Genomic DNA, 17,364 nt, shown 5'->3' with positions numbered 1-17,364 from the left:
CGTTGTGGCGACCCAAATCCCACCGTGTCCGTATCCACCGCTCCGCATTTCTAATCGGATTAGACCAACCATCAAGGCCCAAGGCGGGACTCAGGAGAGGGGCCGACAAAGTTGCAGCATCCCAGTCAGGTTTCGATGTCTATCCTACTCCGAACCGTAAGATTCTTAATACTTATCCAAAGATAAACCAATACCCAGGTTTTCGACGGTTTTTCCTCCTTAGACATCGCAATCCGGGAGAGATTCTCGGTAAGACACGGTTTGTGTTTCATCGCTCCTAATAGGAAGATCCTAAACCTGCTGCTCTAAAAACTTAAACTTTTTAGATGGAGGTGGGTGTTTTCCGTTACACCCGATATCATCCGAATATCCGGGAACACATGGAGGCATACTAATTCGCATCTATCGCTAGACCGATGGTTCTATTATTTGATTTTGAAGGACCATTGCAAAACAGTGGCGTGGCACGTAATGCCAAAAACTAGTGGATAACTCACTCGTGGATACCCTTCAAACTCCACGGGCTTTCCCGATACGCCGCCTCTCCATGGATACTTGAACATCACACCTCCGCCTAGTTCGAATCGGATTACAGCACTATCAATTCAGAAATCGCTCCATGCGGATGGAGAAAGGTAACCGGGGAGATTCATTCTGGTCCAGTCTATTCACGGGAAGATTCAATTCGATATGGCGTACTAACACTTAGTACTACGGCTTAAGCGAGTTGGTGCGTCGGTTTGAAACGCGTTCCTTGAAAGAAAATATTCAGGGTCAGATTTTGACAAGAGAAGGGTTATATAAGTGTCGCTTGGGTTCGCTTTGTCCTTTGCTTCATCGCTTTTTTCCATGTTCACTCAGTCCTGGAAAACGATTGCACTCTCCTTGCTTCTAGCTCGCTTGGTAACATTGGTCCTGTACCGATTGTTCTTCCATCCTCTCCGAAAATTCCCTGGACCGTGGCTCGCCTCTGTCACCAAGTACTACAGGGGATACTATGAGATTTTTCGTGACGGAGGTTGGCTGGACCAGCTAGAAGTATTGCACCAGCGGTATGGTAAGCCATCCCCGTCCTCTCTCGTGCTTCATAATCTGAGTCCATCAACCCATGCCTGCAGGTCCGGCTGTCAGAGTCGCTCCAAGCGAGGTACGTATAACAGCTACAAACTAGTCAGATGTGGAGGTCCTGAAGGCGACTTGTTTCAGCTTCACTTCAGTGATCCCGATGCTTACGACGACATCTATGTGACTTCAAAAATACTCAAGGATCCCACGTGGTACTTTACGACGTCGCCAGCTCCAGGATCAGTGTTTAGTGAGATTGATCCGAAGGAAGCTGCAAAGAGGCGATTCAAGCTTGGTTCATATCTTTCTCGGAAAGCTGTCCTACGACTAGAGGAAGTTGTTCAAGCAAAGGTACTGTTGTCTCCTCACACACATGGCGATATATTCAGGAATGCCACCTAACGATTTCATTCAAAAAAGGTGAATAAACTCGTCAAGATATTATCATCGTACCCTACGCCACCGGATATACACTTCGGCTTCCGAGCTGCAACCTTCGACATCATCTCGTCCTATGTGTTCGCGCAAGAAATGAATGCACTCGACTGCCCGGACTTTAAGCACCCATTCCTCACTGCTATGGACGACATTTTTCGGACCGCGTGGATCCTTAAATATCTTCCCTTCCGTCTCGACCGACTTCCCGAATGGATCTGTCGGAGGATCGCCCCCGTCACTATACCACTAATTGAGGAACGGCATTATATTGCAAACAAAATTGATGAACTAGCAATTAACGTTGACCACCATGACCCGGAGGAGAAAAAGGCAATTTTTGATATGTATCTCAGGGATTCTTCGCATGGTCTTCCCAGATGGAAGCTCATCGACGAAGGTGCTGCTTTCCAAATGGCTGCGACTGACACGACAGCAAACGCATGTTTGCATGGGACATTCCATCTCTTGATGAATCCGGAGATTCTTGTCAAGTTGAGGAAAGAACTGGACGACGCTTGGAAGGACGCGGAAGAGGACATGAAGTATGAGCAACTCGAGGGACTTCCGTATCTCGTGGGTTTTCTATCGCTTCATTGACACGGCGAACTCATGGGGACTGGGATTTATAGGGTGCCGTTATCAGAGAATCTTTGCGACTGTCCTGCGGGATATCCTCGCCTACGCCCCGGCTGGTCGGAGAGCAGGAGGTGACTATTGCAGGCTGTACGGTACCTCCAGACGTAGGTTTTTTCTATCATTCCCTCTGAATGTACGGGTTGAGCTCGCTAACGATATTCCCGGCTGTCAGACGATCGTCGGCTGTGCCTCGTACATAGTGCACTCGAATCCAACTCTCTTTCCGGACCCGCACACATTTATTCCAGAACGTTGGTTGGGCGAAAACTCACGCAAGTTAGAGAAGCATCTCGTGGCATTCTCAAAGGGACCCCGAATCTGCTTGGGTATCAAGTGCGTCAGGGCAATTTTTTCCGTCCTGTGATGTCGCTAAATGTTCTGTTCCCCGGTAGCTTGGCCTGGTGCGAAATGTATCTCATTCTCGCTAATATCTTCCGCAAGTTGGATTTTGAGGCTTATGAGGCGACGTAAGTCTTCGATATCTGTCTGACCATGAACGAACGATATGCTGACGTGATATATCAGACCGGAAAGTGTCCGGTTCAGGGACTACATTCTGCCTCTTTTCCATGACCGCCTTCATGTGCGAGTGAATGGCTTGAGGACCTGAAGAATGCGCTGTGTTCCCTCGACTCGATCAGGCTATGCGAAAAAGAAACGTCGTCATATATATTAAACGAGGATAGACTATATTTATGTCGTACGGGATACGGTTGATAACAGTCGTGCAGGATATCGTGGACTGAGGACAATCCTTTGTCTATGTATCAATTCAGTGGCAACTCTATCCGAGGAAATCGTGTAAATGTACTTCTATGCGTAGTTCACAATTCATCAAATTTCAGGGTTGACTTAATTGGCGCGTTCTTCATCGTTCTTGGGTTTACAGCACGAAGCTTGGCAATGTGACCCGGAAGCCTAGGTAATGAGAAAGATAAGGTGAGCATCGTATCGTATTAGATAGCGGAGTAGGTAACACTTCTTACTCACCGCTAAATCTGCGGGGACGACGAGGGACACGAGGGCGTCGAGGAAACTTGTTCCAAAAGGTGACTTGGGCATGATGTTGTAGTCCTTCCAGTTGTTAGGGGGCGTGGGTGTGGGTGTGGTGGTCAGAGAAAATCTGAAGGTATGCTTGTGGCGAACTTAGCGTTCTTATACGTTTGAAATGCTGAACATGCGAAACACGAAGGACCCTGCGGCCGAGACGAGGGATGTACGCGCGATACTGTAGCTGAGGCACTGATCTTAACCTACTTCTCAACAACTATTTGTCAGAGACGATTCAGAATGGAGTGAGGCCACAGCACTAACCATATGGCGATCCGAAGCTGTAATTGAAATGAAAAGGATTACCCGCGAAAGGATAGTCGGCCAGTCGCTCGTCGAACGCTGAGGTATTCCTCAGTGGGGTTGGTTAGGGAGCCATAGCCAATGGATACGGTATTTTCCGGCTGATCGGGATCCATACGAGTTGTCGCCCTCGGACCGTTTTCCGATGAGGTCGACTTCCCAAGAGGGCCGGAGACCGTCTAGAGGTATGTTTCGTTGAATACATGCGCTATTTCATAGTGGAAAGCAGTCGAACATCTATTCCAGCAGTATGGTCCAATCAATGGAATAGGGAAGGGTGTAGTACATAGGTTCTCATCGTTGCATGGTCCTGAAAGTCAAGTAAGATTGATAATTGACAGAAACATGCAACTTGAAAGAGCCAACCCACAACTTGTCTTTTTTTCTGCGAGATCGTCGTTCACGGTTCAGCTTAATTAGCTATGTTGAGGGAGAAGACCAAGAGAAGACGGAAGCTGTGCCGGGAGCCGAGGGCCGGATAAGGTACCTAAATCACGTGTATACCGAACCCGAACCGTGGAACATTTCGGGCAGAGCCTTCCTCATCATCGTCAACGTCGTGCACGCATACAATGGCAAGCCGCTCATCATCGAACGTAATGTTCACTCGCTGAAAAAACATATTTTGTTCTCCAGGGAGGAGGTGCAAGATATCCTTACCCAAAATCTGTCTGGTCGCCAGCTGGTCTGCCTTTATCACTTACATCCCTCCACATCACTAACGCTTTCCGCCTGTCGCTTTATCACTTGCTTTTGGATATATAACTTGTATACAGGTGGCTGGTGGACTAGACCCTCGAACTGGAAGTCAAATACCACTATATTCTCTCTAGGCGCAACCGCCATACTATACGGTGTATTCCAGCTCAGTTCAGCTAAAGAGGTGCATACTCAAAATTTGCTCCTTCATGTCATCTCTAACATCGTCTTTCTTCTCAGCATCGATATATTTTGCCTAAGAAAGATGGCGATTCATGGACATTCTCGGTACGTGGCTGTCTTTCCTCGTTAGATACATGCTGACTGCCGTTTGCATCCTCAGTTTTCCAAGCAACTTCGGGAACTCAAAGAGAAGGAGAAGAGCTAGAACTATCTTATGGAAGATGTAATTCCCTACCTGTCGCAGGAAATCTACACTACCTTCCGTTACGCCTTCCCAGTGGCAGTGGAAACAACGCTTGAGATATCGTGCTGAGAAGCCTTGCACTTTAATTCGCCGTGTTTGGTAGGAGTGTTATAGTGGCTGTCCTTCTAAATCAAAGAGTCGAGTTTGAAGCTGTTGGAGTTGGAATGCTGGTATGCATTGACCTTTTTCGTCGAATCCTCCATGCTGATTTGTAGAACTGGTTAGCATGGCCTGAAGCTCTTGCGCAGCTATCAGATCCGACCCACAAACGTCGTACATTATTGTTCGACAGCCTGCAGGCAACCTGTAAGTAAGCTTTCACACGAGTCGAGATTGAATAGCCACCAGTTACTTTCGCAGGCCAAGGGATCGATGATCATTGGTACCCTCGGAGGTTTACTTCTCCCAATAATACATGCTTCTTGCATCTTCGTTGTAGAGCGCTGATGAGGTATTATTCAGTCCATTCATCTTGTACTGCGAGATGGCCCTCATTCATGTGTGGAGCTCGCTGCAGTGCATACACCAGGGTTCAACCGATGATGGAAGTGGTGATATTTTTAGGCAAGTTCTCCTTCAAACGATAGTAGATTGATGTTTTGATTCCTCTTTTCTTTCATAAGGTCTGGGCGGGACTTTTACGAATTTGAGCAGGTCCTGAAATAGCCGGAGCGCCCTTGTACGTGACATTCGCCATAATCGGTCGCTTTTCTTTTGGTTTCTGATGTGTGACACCATTCATTCCTAGCTAGGAGGGCTGACCTACCCTATCCCGGTCATCCGTCAGGAATAATCAGCTGTGCTTTAACGTCAATGAATCAACAGGGTAGAAAGGAGCCCTACAAATAGATTGAGAAGGTCGTCTGGCAATGTTGGTATGTCATACATCTTAATTTGTGCACTATCAGACAGTCAATCATCTCAGCTCAGGGCGAACAGGGATGCGCTGCATGAGCGATCCTGCTTTACGTTTTCGCTGCTTTTGGAGGTTGTTCTCCCGCTGCTTTGCCGATTGTAGGCTATGTCGACCCTTTTTACAGGAGATCGTTTGTATGCGAAGGGCGGTTGTTGATCGCGTCTTCTCATTCCCTTTTCTAAAATTTGAAATCGGAGGGGATATCTTATTGTCTGCCGTGTCAACTGACTTGGTTTGTCGAGAGATCATCCATCGAGGTGTTCTCTTGTCAAGACTTTTTTAGACGTACTTGGTGAGTTGGTTTCCTTCCGATTTACCGTGACGTGTACATCTGCTGACAACATCGCTTTCTCTCCTTTTTTTTTGAAAAGAGCTTCCAATTCTGGCAGTAAATACGTTTTCCGCCGGAGGCTGTGGTCAACGATTCACCGTCCATTCTCAGGCTTCCATCAACGTAGGGATATGCTTACAGGCTACCTCCTCTGATTAATTAACTTTGTTCTAGAACGATTTGTATCTCTTGAAGGAGGAGAGCCAGCTCAGCCTCACCAGACACAGACAAACCTGTCAGACCAATTCCACGCGGTCTGCAAAACCTTCACAGCTTCGCCCATAGCCGGTGTTTCATTTTCGCAGCCTTTTGTGCTCAAAAACATGACACCTTGCTCTATCGGTCGATTCTGGTTTTTTTTGGCTTCCATCTTCGGCCTCTGGAAGTGGCAAGCCCCCAGGAATCTCTGAACGGCCCCCTCCACTTCCTTTTGAATAGCGCCAACAGCAACACCCGCCGTACGTGGGAGGGGGTGGCTATGGATGATCGTCTTTCCAATCTGCTCCCCCATAGCGCTGTTGTCGACAAGCTATAGCCCATCCCCCACGCGTATCATTGGTCGCGCTCAGGCTCCGCTGCCTTCCAAGGAAAAGCTGCTCCGGCGCTTCATCTGGAAAAGAGATGTCTTTTTCTCGGAAGGGCTTGACACCCGACCCTACATACCCTTCCTAAAAGGGAGGGCGGGAATATCAATATTGCTGTCTTGAGGTATGTACTCGATCATTTCCAACTTTCATACCTGGCGGACTAGGAGAACCGCTTGTGATCTAGCTAAAGGCAACCGTGCAACCCGCGGCTGGAAGGGTGGGTGGGTAAGGACGAGAAGGGCAGGTTTCTGAACTCGTTCCTTCCATACGGAAACTTGCTTCTCCGGCCGGTTGTAAACCTCAAATTTAGTGCCCTTCCCTCTTGGCCCGTGGTGGTCGTGGTGATGATCATGGGTACCGCGTTAGTCCGCTTGGGATGGGGTTTGACATCTTCCGATTCGGAGCTGAACATACAATCGAACTAACAGGCGTTCGCATGATGGAGTTTTGGAATTCAAGCCTTTGGGTATGTTCTCGGGAACGTTCTTGTTGAGCGCTCAGAGGTGCCAACGGTCATGCTTATAACCTATATGTAGGTTGAACTTCGTGAACTTTTCTTCCTTCGAACTTTCCTTTTTCTTCGTACTTGTTCCTTGGACTATTATCGGAGAAATGCGATTTAAAATTGTATTCATATACACCTTTAGCCTTATGTCATGATGCTCCAACATAACAAACTTCTCAACCGCTCTCCCAGCGGGACTTATCTCGGAACCTGTCAACGGAGGAGGAAATCTCACTCTTTCCGCTATTGATGAACCAAAATGCTTTCATCCTAGTCATAAATTTTAGTCATACAGTACAACAATCGTGCAGTGTCGTGAGTATAAGTACAACAATAAGTGAAATCATCCCAAAGAAGTACAAGTCGTAAAAATGAAAAACCTGTTTTTAAAGTACAGTCCCAAAACGAAATTTGTCGCGTTCGGAAACGGGGTTGGTGGAGGTCAAACGCAATAAAGAACCATTTAATGATAATTTAGGCAAAGCTCCCAAACATCGGCTCTTGCATCATCGGAAGGTGCGATTCCAATGAACCGAGTACGTTGCCGAAGGAAATCGACTCTCTTTACTCCACTCTTTTTTTCCTCTCTGGACGCGTGGTAGTCGCGAATACGACTACACCGACGTTCGTAAGCTTCATGAATCCGATGTTGGTCCTTCCTCGAAGGAACGAAAAGGTAATCTTTATGAGTAGCACTGCTCCGAAGAGCATGGTAGATCCCGTCAAGAACGTCGCGTACGCTGACGTAGTATCCGTTCGAGGGATAGATTGTGAATGACCAGGGTAAAAGAGGAGTGGTGAGAATCAATGACGGAACGGCTGGAGATAAGGCGGGTTCGGCGAGGAGCGAACTGGGTGGACGGTGTCGAGATGGTAAAGAAGATATGGGAATAGTGACATCGAAGTCGAGAGCTGGTTCATGGGTGCATGCGAGGAGGTAATGAACACGGATGGGGTTCATACCGCGCTTAGATGGAGTGTAGGATGGATAAGGAGAATGGCTGGGCAGGCTTATTGAACGATAGGGTGGAGGTGTTGCCGGGCCTTTTGAAGATGAAAGAGATGAAAGAGATGATGAGGATGTGCGTGTGCGGGCTGGATTGGCTGGTATAGGGTATTCGGTCCTGTTCCTCGCGAACCTCACGCGTTTCTGAAGTGGCACAGTCATGGTCCTTTAGCAAGTCACGGCGGGGAAAGGGTGTTAATTTTGGGTGTTTGGGAGGTGAACCCTAAGGGCGGGATGGTCATATCGATAGGTTAACCTCCAGTTTTAAATCCAGTACACGTCGGGTTACTCGGTTGTGAGGTTTCCCCACATTCTATTTCGATTGATGGTTCGGTATAGAATTCGAGGCCAATTTCAGACAAGGAAACGGGGATACTGAAGCTCTGAAGTAGATGAAGCGTATCAACGCCCCTAAGATAGAAAACTACCGCGGAAAAAAACATACCGTTACCAGTACGGGACTAAACAAGGAATCAGCTTCACTCACCTCAAACAGCCCAAAACTTGAACAAACGAGCCATTTCCACTGCGACACCAAAAAAAGATATCTGTGATCCAAGGACAGAGAGATAAGATTGAAATAAGACCTCCATGGAAGTCGAGAAGAAGGAAAGTGGCCTTCCGCAGACCGCCATCATGGCGGTCACGGTATTGTGGGAAAATAACCTTGAGGTAGGCTGCGCGCGGCTTGAGGCCTGAGGACCTCCGCTCAACCAACGTACAACTTCGGGGGGCCAGGATGAGTACCGAGAAGGCAACGGAACCGACAGAAGAAGCTACGGATTCACCTTGCGGCGTCGCCTAAAAGTGTGTTTTCTGCCAGTGGAGTGAGTCATTTTGAGTTTGTTCCGGCGAAAAGATTCCAGCTCAGGGTTCTCAGAACCTCAGCTTCCCGTGGCTATTTATTCGATAGATGACTGAGCTGAATAGGCTCTCAAGGTAAAAGGATGTATGGTCGATAGTTCGAAGAGGGAGGAACAAGTCAGAAGGTGAGAATTCTGGAACGCGGAGAAAAACAAGGCTGTCTCCGATCCGGAGTAGCTATACCCATGAAGGTGATGCAGGAAATGTCACTTTTCAGACCGAGGTACTACGAAGTGAAGCCGGATAAATCCAAGAAAACAAATTTTCGAAAGCGATGACGATAACCATTCATTCAGTATTCGAACGTCCGACTGAGTACAAATACAATCCAAACCTGGTCTTTTGTCAGGTAGTGAGCCACGATAACAGACTGGATCCAGGTTTTAGTGGCACACCGGATGGGAAAATGGAGCGCCTGGAGGTAAAAAAGAACAATGTCAACGGGTACAATGACCTGTACACCAGTCAGTCAATTCGAGCGAATGAGCCTCCTCGGTGAAAAAAAGGGGGAAAGCTATTTACTCGAAATCACTCCGGACCGATAGTGTCAATATAAATTATTCACGATGATTCATAGTTGTTGATGCGACTGCGACCCTCTCCATATTCAAATATCGGGTAGGGGGATTCGGTGCTTGTTCTTTGTGGAAGCGCGGTTGACCGTTGAGTATTTTAGGAGGTTCAAGCGCTGGCGCTGGTCAGCCGCATTTCGGCGTCATCGGGCGACGGCACAAATCGATAGTAATAGGAATCTGGAATAATAACAGGCGCCATTGCATCGGATCATGTTCAAGATTCGACAGGAACCTGGTACAATCTACGGTTTGCAATCCTTTCTTTCCTGACAGTGATCACCGTCAGGTTGCTACACTAGTAAAAGAAGGTTCAATGAGCTCTGGGAGTGTGCGAATAGTACGTGCTTGTTCTTACGGTTGACAACAACAGCGATGTTCTCGGCCTAGCCAGTACCCCAAAGTTGAGGACCTGCCAGCCGGGAAGCGGATAGTGATCGCCTCTGAAATCACAAGCCCAGGTGCGAGTTTGGGTTGACCCTCCCCACAGCTAGTACTGATGCACTTACGTCGGGTACATGACGATCAGGGAGTAGCAGCTGAACCCGAAACGAGGGACACCGTTCAATCAAAATCTCGATAGAGGTAAATGAATCCAGGAATACTACGATGTCCGTTACAACGGGTGTAGGTGGGGGGGAAGGGTCCTTGTTCCTAATCTTGTCCTGAGATCTGATTGGGCCTTGAAGTTGCTGGTTAGAAACCAGGAACATCAGACCTGGTCATGCAACTTAAAGATGAACCCACAAGAACAACTGATATACATTTGGAGAAGTAGCTTGTTCGGTGGACCCTGATCCATAAGTAATTACTAGGCCAGGGTGGTTGGTTAGTCAGTAGAAATGATAGAATAGTGCGGCCAATCGTACCGACCCGCATAATGACAATGGAAAGCCAACATGGCCACACTCAGCCGCCGACAGATCGGTACTTCAAATTGAAACTTTCTACCCAAGAATCGAAGGGCAATGGTCGAGAATGTGTTAGTTTTATTCGGGCTCACATGCCTGCCATTACCGGGAGGCCCGAGAACATGGCCAATGGGACGAGCCTGGTGTACTGACTCCCGCAACTTGATGGAAGTCGCTTCTGGCGGCGATCGCTTCACACGTCGTACTTGGGTATAAGGGCTAACAGCTCACCGTGAGCGCCGAACATATTCCGCATATCTATCACCCACTAATATGTCGGGAAAGGAGCTCTCAAGTAAGCTGTAAGTTCTGGATTCATGTTTGTCGGATCTGCGCAGCATCGCGCCGGGGTCGCTCAAAACTCAATGTCCGACTCGGAAAGGCTTCACTGTAGTAAGCGAAGTCCTGCCAACGATGATATTTATCAGAGGCAAGTTGATTAATGAATTTGCACATACATCATACATCAGGGACTTACCAGAGACTCTGTTCTGGTTCTGAAGGAATGCCGTACTTTCTCTCCTCCATTGCTTATGCAGGACTGACACTGCACAAGTTCTGACAAGTCTAATTAATTCATTTATCATCCATCGGGTTCTGGGACACCAGCTGTGACCAGGCATTTCCCGGACCGGCCCGAGTGCGCCTAAAACGTCCGGTGAGCATAATGATAGATCAAAGCGGTAACAGGTTGTTGAGAGAACAAAAGATTACTCACACTTTGATTCGTATTGATTGGAAACGATCAGGTGAAAAGGAAGATTGGAACAGTCAGTCCGACTTACCAAAGGTCAGTTTATCCATCGTAATTGCCTCGTAAAGGATCAAATCCTTTTGTTCAGAGCCCCTGATGTTCTCACTTGATTCTCCCCTTTCCTGTGAATGCCCTTGCGCCTAAGCGTTATCTGACCTGACCTGGATCCGATCTACTGTGAGATTCGCGTCTGTTCACTCGCTGCGTACTTGGACAGGATGCATTGTAGGGCTCTAAAAGCCTCGAAACGACCTAATTGTTCTTGCCTCGAGGCAGCCATGGAATAGATACTCTTGATGGGAGTCGATTCGTGACCTCGGTCCTCATAAATTCCGGGAGGCCAATCATCAGGGTATGATATATCATGGAGAACATGCACCGTAGCCAGCCACTAGCAACCAATTACAAATAGAGCGTTGTGGTCGAGATTGCCCGAACGTTACGAGAAGTAACGCGGGAGATCACCACCTGTTTGGTGGAACCGGGTTGAGAGACTTTGGGAGTGGTTCAGTGGGTACATCCAGACCTCAAACGTGTACGTCTGTCGGATACGTGTAGTATGATATTATCGTCCAAGAGAGCGATAAATGATGGTTTTGATGTGATTCGACCCTGGCTTTCTCGTCGGATAAAATATCACCGAGGTCATCAGACACCTCAACCCAATAGGTCAGGCGCAAGAAAGTAGGAAGAAGCCCTGAGAGATCTAACAGGGAAAAAATACCTGGAAAACCTGACATGAGTGACAGGCTGGGTACCAGATATGGATTGCTCGAACTATGTGCCGATATGTGGAGCTTTTCCCCTGTCGCAGCTACTTTGCCATCTGCGATCAAAGATGCACTATTCCTCCGAATATACGCAGTAACCTGACTCCAGCTGCTGAGGCATATGGGCGCTGCGATCCGCTGGGCGTACCCGAGAAAGAAGCCCCGTTGCTAGGGGAGTTAAGACGATCCCGGTTTGATTACCGCGTTTTTGAGAATGAGTAAAGGAAACTTGCGCCCGAAACCAGAACATTTCCAATGAATCAGGGCCGACCGTGTGAGCTATGGGCATGAGTTACCGATTCATGACATCCGTTGCGACATTTATGAGCTATTCCAAGCTCAAGCAGCCACTGACAGTCTGACACCCAAAGCAGCCGTGCACTTGGGTCCAATCACGTTATGGTAAGAACTGCGTGTTGGCTCGGCGGGTAAGCCTCGAGGCTCGAGGAGATACGACGGAATATACGCGGCCTATGCCGGAGACGTGAGTACCTTCAGGTAATAGCCCTTCCTTTTGGATTTTCGATGTCGTTTCATTGTTCAGAGCCCAAACTGAACATAAGGTAATAGCCCTTACACAGTTTTGACCCGGTGTAGTGGAAAATTGATAGAGTTGTTGTCCGTCTGTTTCCTGTGGTCAAGACGAGTCATTATATCCAAGTTCCCAGAACTCGTTTAATTTCACGCAGTTCTGTTTTTGTGGGGCGGATACTGATAGTTTATCGTGATGACGTTAATTCGAGGTTGCATTGGATGGAGGGAGTGAACTTGTCGTTCTGTCTGTGTTGGCAGCAAAAGCGAGGTTCGAGGGGAAATGCGGGACACAATGAATTTCGGTCTCCATCTTGGGGTTCCGTAGTAACGGAACTCGGACGGAATCGTTTGCTGGTCTATCACTTTTGAAAGCCGAAGACAAAACGTAAGTCATGTCAATCACGACCTAACCCCAGGGCAATCCTGCGGCTATATATGTCCTGATTGCATTGTTTCCTCTTCCTCAAATTTTTGCTGCGCCAACGCCCCCACTCATATAAATCCTCCTTCACGTCTGTGAACCTTCCCAACCCATTGTCGCCTTCTCCGAAGCCAACAACCGAAGCGTAGCCAACAACCGCGCTCGAGTTGACGTGTAGCCGTGAAGCAGGTGCGCATCGACGTCTTGAACGTCTGTACCTCAAGACTGACCATCCTCCAGCTCGCGTCTTCCAACTTTCAACGCCGATTAACGACATCGATGGTCAGAACCTCTAAGAGTCAAAGCAACAACTGCACTTACACTTTGACCCCCGTTCACACGACGTCGGTACCGTCGAGTCAGGAATTGCCGTGGCACGAATCAAGAGATCCCCAACCCTTCAACACCCTCACCAACCGTACGAATATGTCCAACAATTCCCCAAACGGTCCACACAGCTATTGGTCATCGCCGTATGTGTCGTCCAGATCATCGACAGTGGGCACATCAGCATGGTCCGTGCACGACCGGGAGCTATCACCCAAATGGGGTACGACTGATAGCCCTGTGCCCCGGAGTCAATACCCCAGTTCTTCTTCTTTACCACCCCATCGTTCCCTCATTCCATGTATCCCTCTTCCATCTCAAATCGGCCACAGGGGAGACTTTATACTTCATCCCTCCCTTCGAAGTACCCCAGAATCGTCAGGATTCGAAACCGTTGACCTCGCCTCTGTCCAGCATTTCGTACGCGCTCGTACAGAAGCATCTCACATGACCTCCCATCCTTCCTACTTGTCAGCTCCTGCGACGACACCACACCTACCATCATTAACGATTGTCCATCCATCGATACCGTGGTGCATTACGGTCCATCGCTCTCGAGCAGAGTACGTGACAATAGCGGATATCCTCTACACACTGGGGAAAGACCTCCAGATACCGCTTGATCCAGAGTGGTCGGGAAGGGTAGCACGCCACTTGAGGATATCGCAACGGGATTCAGTAAGGCACCGAGAGATGATTCGGTTGGATATGCTGAGCGGAAAGACGATCTTTGCAGGTTTATCGAAAAGTCATTCTGGGACAGAGACCTGGAGACTACATGTTAGATGACAGCCCCGCGGAATTTAGAGAACCTCTACAGCAGTTTTACTCAAACGGACCCATGACCCGACTACTTACAATCTCTCAACCCGCTTTCATGTATCATTAATCCATCTATTGCATCTCCATGTATATCTGTCCGGACCGCTTCGCTTTCGATAGTTCATGTATCATTTGAATATCTTGTTGCTGTGTAGTTTATTAGTCGTAAAGGTGACGTTTGTGACAATGAAAAATAATAACTTACAACAAAACAGAAAGCGATTTGACGTTGATATGGCAGTTCGCCTGAGGCACGACGGGACAAAAATATAATGCACCGCCCTGCAAACGAGAAAGGATGACCAGAAAATTCGAATGAATCGCAAAAGAACTGTATTGTGTTTGAGGTCAGAAGGGGAATTGACAACATGAGCGTGCCAGCTCACCATGCCATTCAGACCGTTCGCTATGTATGCGCATGTTATCGCCGATGCGATGGTTTTACAGCACGTACGTACCGCTCGCAAAACTCTAGCCAGAGCAAAGAGCACCATTTTGGGGTCGACCCTGAAACCACTGCTTGAGTAAAACCGAACACGTAACTGTATTGGCACTAATAAGTGCTTCCCCATAAGCATGCAGTTCCCTCTAAAGACCTGTCATTGACGGATATAACCGAGAACCTCTCCTCAAAGAGTATATCAATTCAAGCAATTCGAGAGTGACACTCCAGGCGGCCAAAAGTCGACGCGTTCTAGCGAGAATTTTGACACCTACATCGGCCGAAGAGTACACAAAAAATTTTCTATTGACACAAATGAATTGAGCAACCTTTTGGAAGGAAGGAACAATGGAGACGTACACAGAGGGTGCAAATCGGGTTGTATTCAATAAGACATAAATGAGATCACCGCCGCTGAATGTACGACGGTGAAGACCATGAAAATTGATATTCGGAAAATCTGATTGGGGGAGGGAAAGTACAGCCACCAACACAGCCACGCGGCGTGTTTATTGGGCCTCGTGCCTATGTGACCCAGTTTGTTTTCTGAGCGTATTCAATTGAAAGGGAGAACCTTACTCCGATTGTTTGAATATACGAAACAAGTTTTTCGCCTGAATTGAAAAATCAATATCAGTCACTCCTACTCACCGATTGAGTAAATCTGTTACACCTTTACAAGTTCAGACGAACATCTTGTCAAATGTTTATGACACAATTGGGGTCGTGTCGTATGCATATAGATAAAAACCTATATTCAGCAAGCACAACTGTGGAAAAGTCTCCGACCAAAGATCATCAGGATCAAACGGCCCAAACATAGTCGGAACTTACCCAATTAGATATCCTCCCACGTCCACGTCAAGGAGATTGGAATCAATATATCCCTGAAGGAGAACTATTTAGAGGGGAAAATAGCGACGTTAGGTTCAAACGGGGCAGACCCACCTAGCCTGAGCAGCAGGGTCAGCTGTGCACAAGGATGACACTGTCATGTTGCTCGTTTGATGCCATCCCGTAAGGCCAAAGAGAGGAATTCCTGAACCCCATGGGAATACCAAACCTATACCTATAGATTATCAAATAGAACTCGGATGCCGAAAATATGAAGCGTTTTCGAGACTGAATGAACAGTTGGAACCGTCCAACCTTTGCCTTGCACCCCCTCTCCCCAACACCTCCAACAACAGAGCAGCACATTCCTACTCGACAGCGAGGTTAAACGCCGCGTAAGCGTGAATAAAACAGGGGAAAAACTGGGGTCAAGGTCTTGGTGCTCCTCCGCCACTACATCCTTTACGAGCGTAGACAACGGAGCGCCAGAAGCATAGAGGCAAGCAATCACTGAGAGGAAGAGGCCCGCCGCTATTGATTTGTTCCATCCATCCATCATTTCACGGCATCGTCATCGTCACCCCTTCTCAGCTTGACCTAACTTAACAACCCCCCACAACGGTCCCACAAATGACCATGAACTACACCTATCCGCCTCTTCACCCTTCACCATCATCCTTGTCTACAGCAATGACGAACGTCAACCCAAGCGCGTTACACGCTCCCATAACAGGAAACTCACCCTTGTCCCCAATCGATCCACGGCAGTCAATCAGGCCTAAAAATCGTTGCATTCCACTCCCATCACAAGCGTCCGAGAATAAAGAAGTCGATATTCATCCCACGCTGCAGTACCGCCCACATGGCACCCAGGAAGGATGTCGACTCGATATGATCGGGACTATAGTGCATACCCGGAGTGAACATCCTGCTTCCACACACCTCAGGGATTGGGCGACCCAACCTAAGCTCCCATCCTTGGCCATACTGCACCCGCAACTCCCTTGGGCCATAACGGTACATCCGTCTAGGGGAGAGGTCTTCGTGACAGTACTGGATGTCATCTGTTCCATAACGAAGTCATTGGCGATGCCGATCGACGAACGGAACGACTGGCAGGCCAGGAGGCGCATAGATCTGCTAGGGAGGAACAAAAAGTTTGTTGGTCTCATACGGAATGATGCGGGAGGGGATATATGGGAACTATGTTTGGTATGAGGTATGATAGGAGACGCGTTTGATGTGATGGGAGGGTGGGTTGACGTTGTTTGAGTCCAGCTGAATAAGATTCCCCGGAAATGGACGTTGGGTGCGAAGAGGCGCCAGAAAGAAAGACAGATAACGTAGAATGTAATAGTAGATCGAGATTTGTAAGATGCAAAACAAGTGAAGCGGCGACTCCGGCCGTCAAAATGGTTTGCGTTAGGAATAGTGAGCCATAACAGGCAGCAAGGGCTGTTGAATGACCAAGCCCCTAGTTACGGGAAAAAATCGGCTGCTATAGGGGATTCACGGGGAAGCGACGTAGGGATACGCGCTGAGGGTTGAATGGAGGCCTTCGACCATAAAAATCATCCATCGGTTCACTACACCTGCTCCCTTGCCTGAGGTTCAGTTGGGGCAATCGACCAAGAGGGAGGGGTGGAAGCTGGTGGAAGGCATCGCTTGTTGGTTATGAATTAGAGGATCTGAACTTCAGTGGGCATCCCGGTGCCCAAGCGCACAGTGCAAGTGCTATGCTCCCGGAGTACCGCAAACTTCAATAAGAGGTCGATGAAGACGGCGTCGCTCGTGGAGACCATCGCTCCGCTGGCTGGAAGGAGAAGCTCGCACAATGAAGACCTTGAAGGTGACAGTGCCTCGGAGAGCACTGACAAAGACATCGGGGAGAGAGGAGATAAAGTTCAATGTCTTCGAACACTGCAGGAAGTGGCAGAGGAGGTTCGGATGATTGGTAAAATGATGTCTCGTAATGATTTAGCACCACCGAATCGGAATAATTTGCATTTTGCACAATCTGGGATACCGGTGAGTCGAGGTTCAAATAACAATGCTAGAATGATCTAAGTATTAATCACGGAAAATCGACTTGCTGAGAAAAACGAATTAAACCTTCTTTCGATTGAGATTATGGCTCGCTAGCTCATGGT

At 48.1% G+C, this 17,364-nt stretch overlaps 4 protein-coding genes across 4 annotated transcripts; 3 read left to right on the top strand and 1 right to left on the bottom strand.

Moving 5' to 3' along the window:
- Positions 1 to 792: 792 nt before the first annotated feature.
- Positions 793 to 2,984, top strand: E1B28_005393 (uncharacterized protein). Its single transcript, XM_043149951.1, has 8 exons — positions 793 to 1,057; positions 1,119 to 1,147; positions 1,207 to 1,416; positions 1,486 to 2,076; positions 2,133 to 2,243; positions 2,312 to 2,472; positions 2,532 to 2,606; positions 2,665 to 2,984. The coding sequence occupies exons 1-8, from the start codon at positions 850 to 852 to the stop codon at positions 2,747 to 2,749; spliced, it is 1,470 nt and encodes a 489-aa protein (XP_043011035.1). The 5' UTR covers positions 793 to 849; the 3' UTR covers positions 2,750 to 2,984.
- Positions 2,985 to 4,017: 1,033 nt separating this feature from the next.
- Positions 4,018 to 4,978, top strand: E1B28_005392 (uncharacterized protein). Its single transcript, XM_043149950.1, has 6 exons — positions 4,018 to 4,067; positions 4,129 to 4,177; positions 4,269 to 4,375; positions 4,432 to 4,479; positions 4,535 to 4,788; positions 4,844 to 4,978. Exons 1-5 carry the CDS (start codon positions 4,065 to 4,067, stop codon positions 4,577 to 4,579), a joined length of 252 nt encoding a protein of 83 aa, XP_043011034.1. The 5' UTR covers positions 4,018 to 4,064; the 3' UTR covers positions 4,580 to 4,788; positions 4,844 to 4,978.
- A 2,286-nt stretch (positions 4,979 to 7,264) lies between these two features.
- E1B28_005391 (uncharacterized protein) lies at positions 7,265 to 8,657 on the bottom strand. Its single transcript, XM_043149949.1, has 2 exons — positions 8,451 to 8,657; positions 7,265 to 8,387 (listed from the first exon to the last, which is right to left on the bottom strand). The coding sequence occupies exon 2, from the start codon at positions 8,123 to 8,125 to the stop codon at positions 7,421 to 7,423; it is 705 nt and encodes a 234-aa protein (XP_043011033.1). The 5' UTR covers positions 8,126 to 8,387; positions 8,451 to 8,657; the 3' UTR covers positions 7,265 to 7,420.
- A 4,171-nt stretch (positions 8,658 to 12,828) lies between these two features.
- E1B28_005390 (uncharacterized protein) lies at positions 12,829 to 14,146 on the top strand. Its single transcript, XM_043149948.1, has 2 exons — positions 12,829 to 12,978; positions 13,030 to 14,146. The coding sequence occupies exon 2, from the start codon at positions 13,069 to 13,071 to the stop codon at positions 13,903 to 13,905; it is 837 nt and encodes a 278-aa protein (XP_043011032.1). The 5' UTR covers positions 12,829 to 12,978; positions 13,030 to 13,068; the 3' UTR covers positions 13,906 to 14,146.
- Positions 14,147 to 17,364: the final 3,218 nt, after the last annotated feature.

The sequence above is a fragment of the Marasmius oreades genome, chromosome 3, assembly GCF_018924745.1.
Source record: "Marasmius oreades isolate 03SP1 chromosome 3, whole genome shotgun sequence".
In the NCBI taxonomy this organism is placed as follows: domain Eukaryota; kingdom Fungi; phylum Basidiomycota; class Agaricomycetes; order Agaricales; family Marasmiaceae; genus Marasmius; species Marasmius oreades.
The sequence above is the reverse complement of the archived record's forward strand: the minus strand, read 5'-3'. Positions and strand labels throughout refer to the sequence as shown.

Coding starts and splice junctions, on each gene's coding strand:
- E1B28_005393 (XM_043149951.1), top strand. CDS start 850: ATGTTCACTCAGTCCTGGAAAACGATTGCACTCTCCTTGCTTCTAGCT. Junction 1,058..1,118: donor AGTATTGCACCAGCGGTATG/GTAAGCCATCCC, acceptor CCATGCCTGCAG/GTCCGGCTGTCAGAGTCGCT. Junction 1,417..1,485: donor AGGAAGTTGTTCAAGCAAAG/GTACTGTTGTCT, acceptor CATTCAAAAAAG/GTGAATAAACTCGTCAAGAT.
- E1B28_005392 (XM_043149950.1), top strand. Junction 4,178..4,268: donor ATCTGTCTGGTCGCCAGCTG/GTCTGCCTTTAT, acceptor ACTTGTATACAG/GTGGCTGGTGGACTAGACCC. Junction 4,376..4,431: donor AGCTCAGTTCAGCTAAAGAG/GTGCATACTCAA, acceptor CTTTCTTCTCAG/CATCGATATATTTTGCCTAA.
- E1B28_005391 (XM_043149949.1), bottom strand. CDS start 8,125: ATGACTGTGCCACTTCAGAAACGCGTGAGGTTCGCGAGGAACAGGACC.
- E1B28_005390 (XM_043149948.1), top strand. CDS start 13,069: ATGGTCAGAACCTCTAAGAGTCAAAGCAACAACTGCACTTACACTTTG.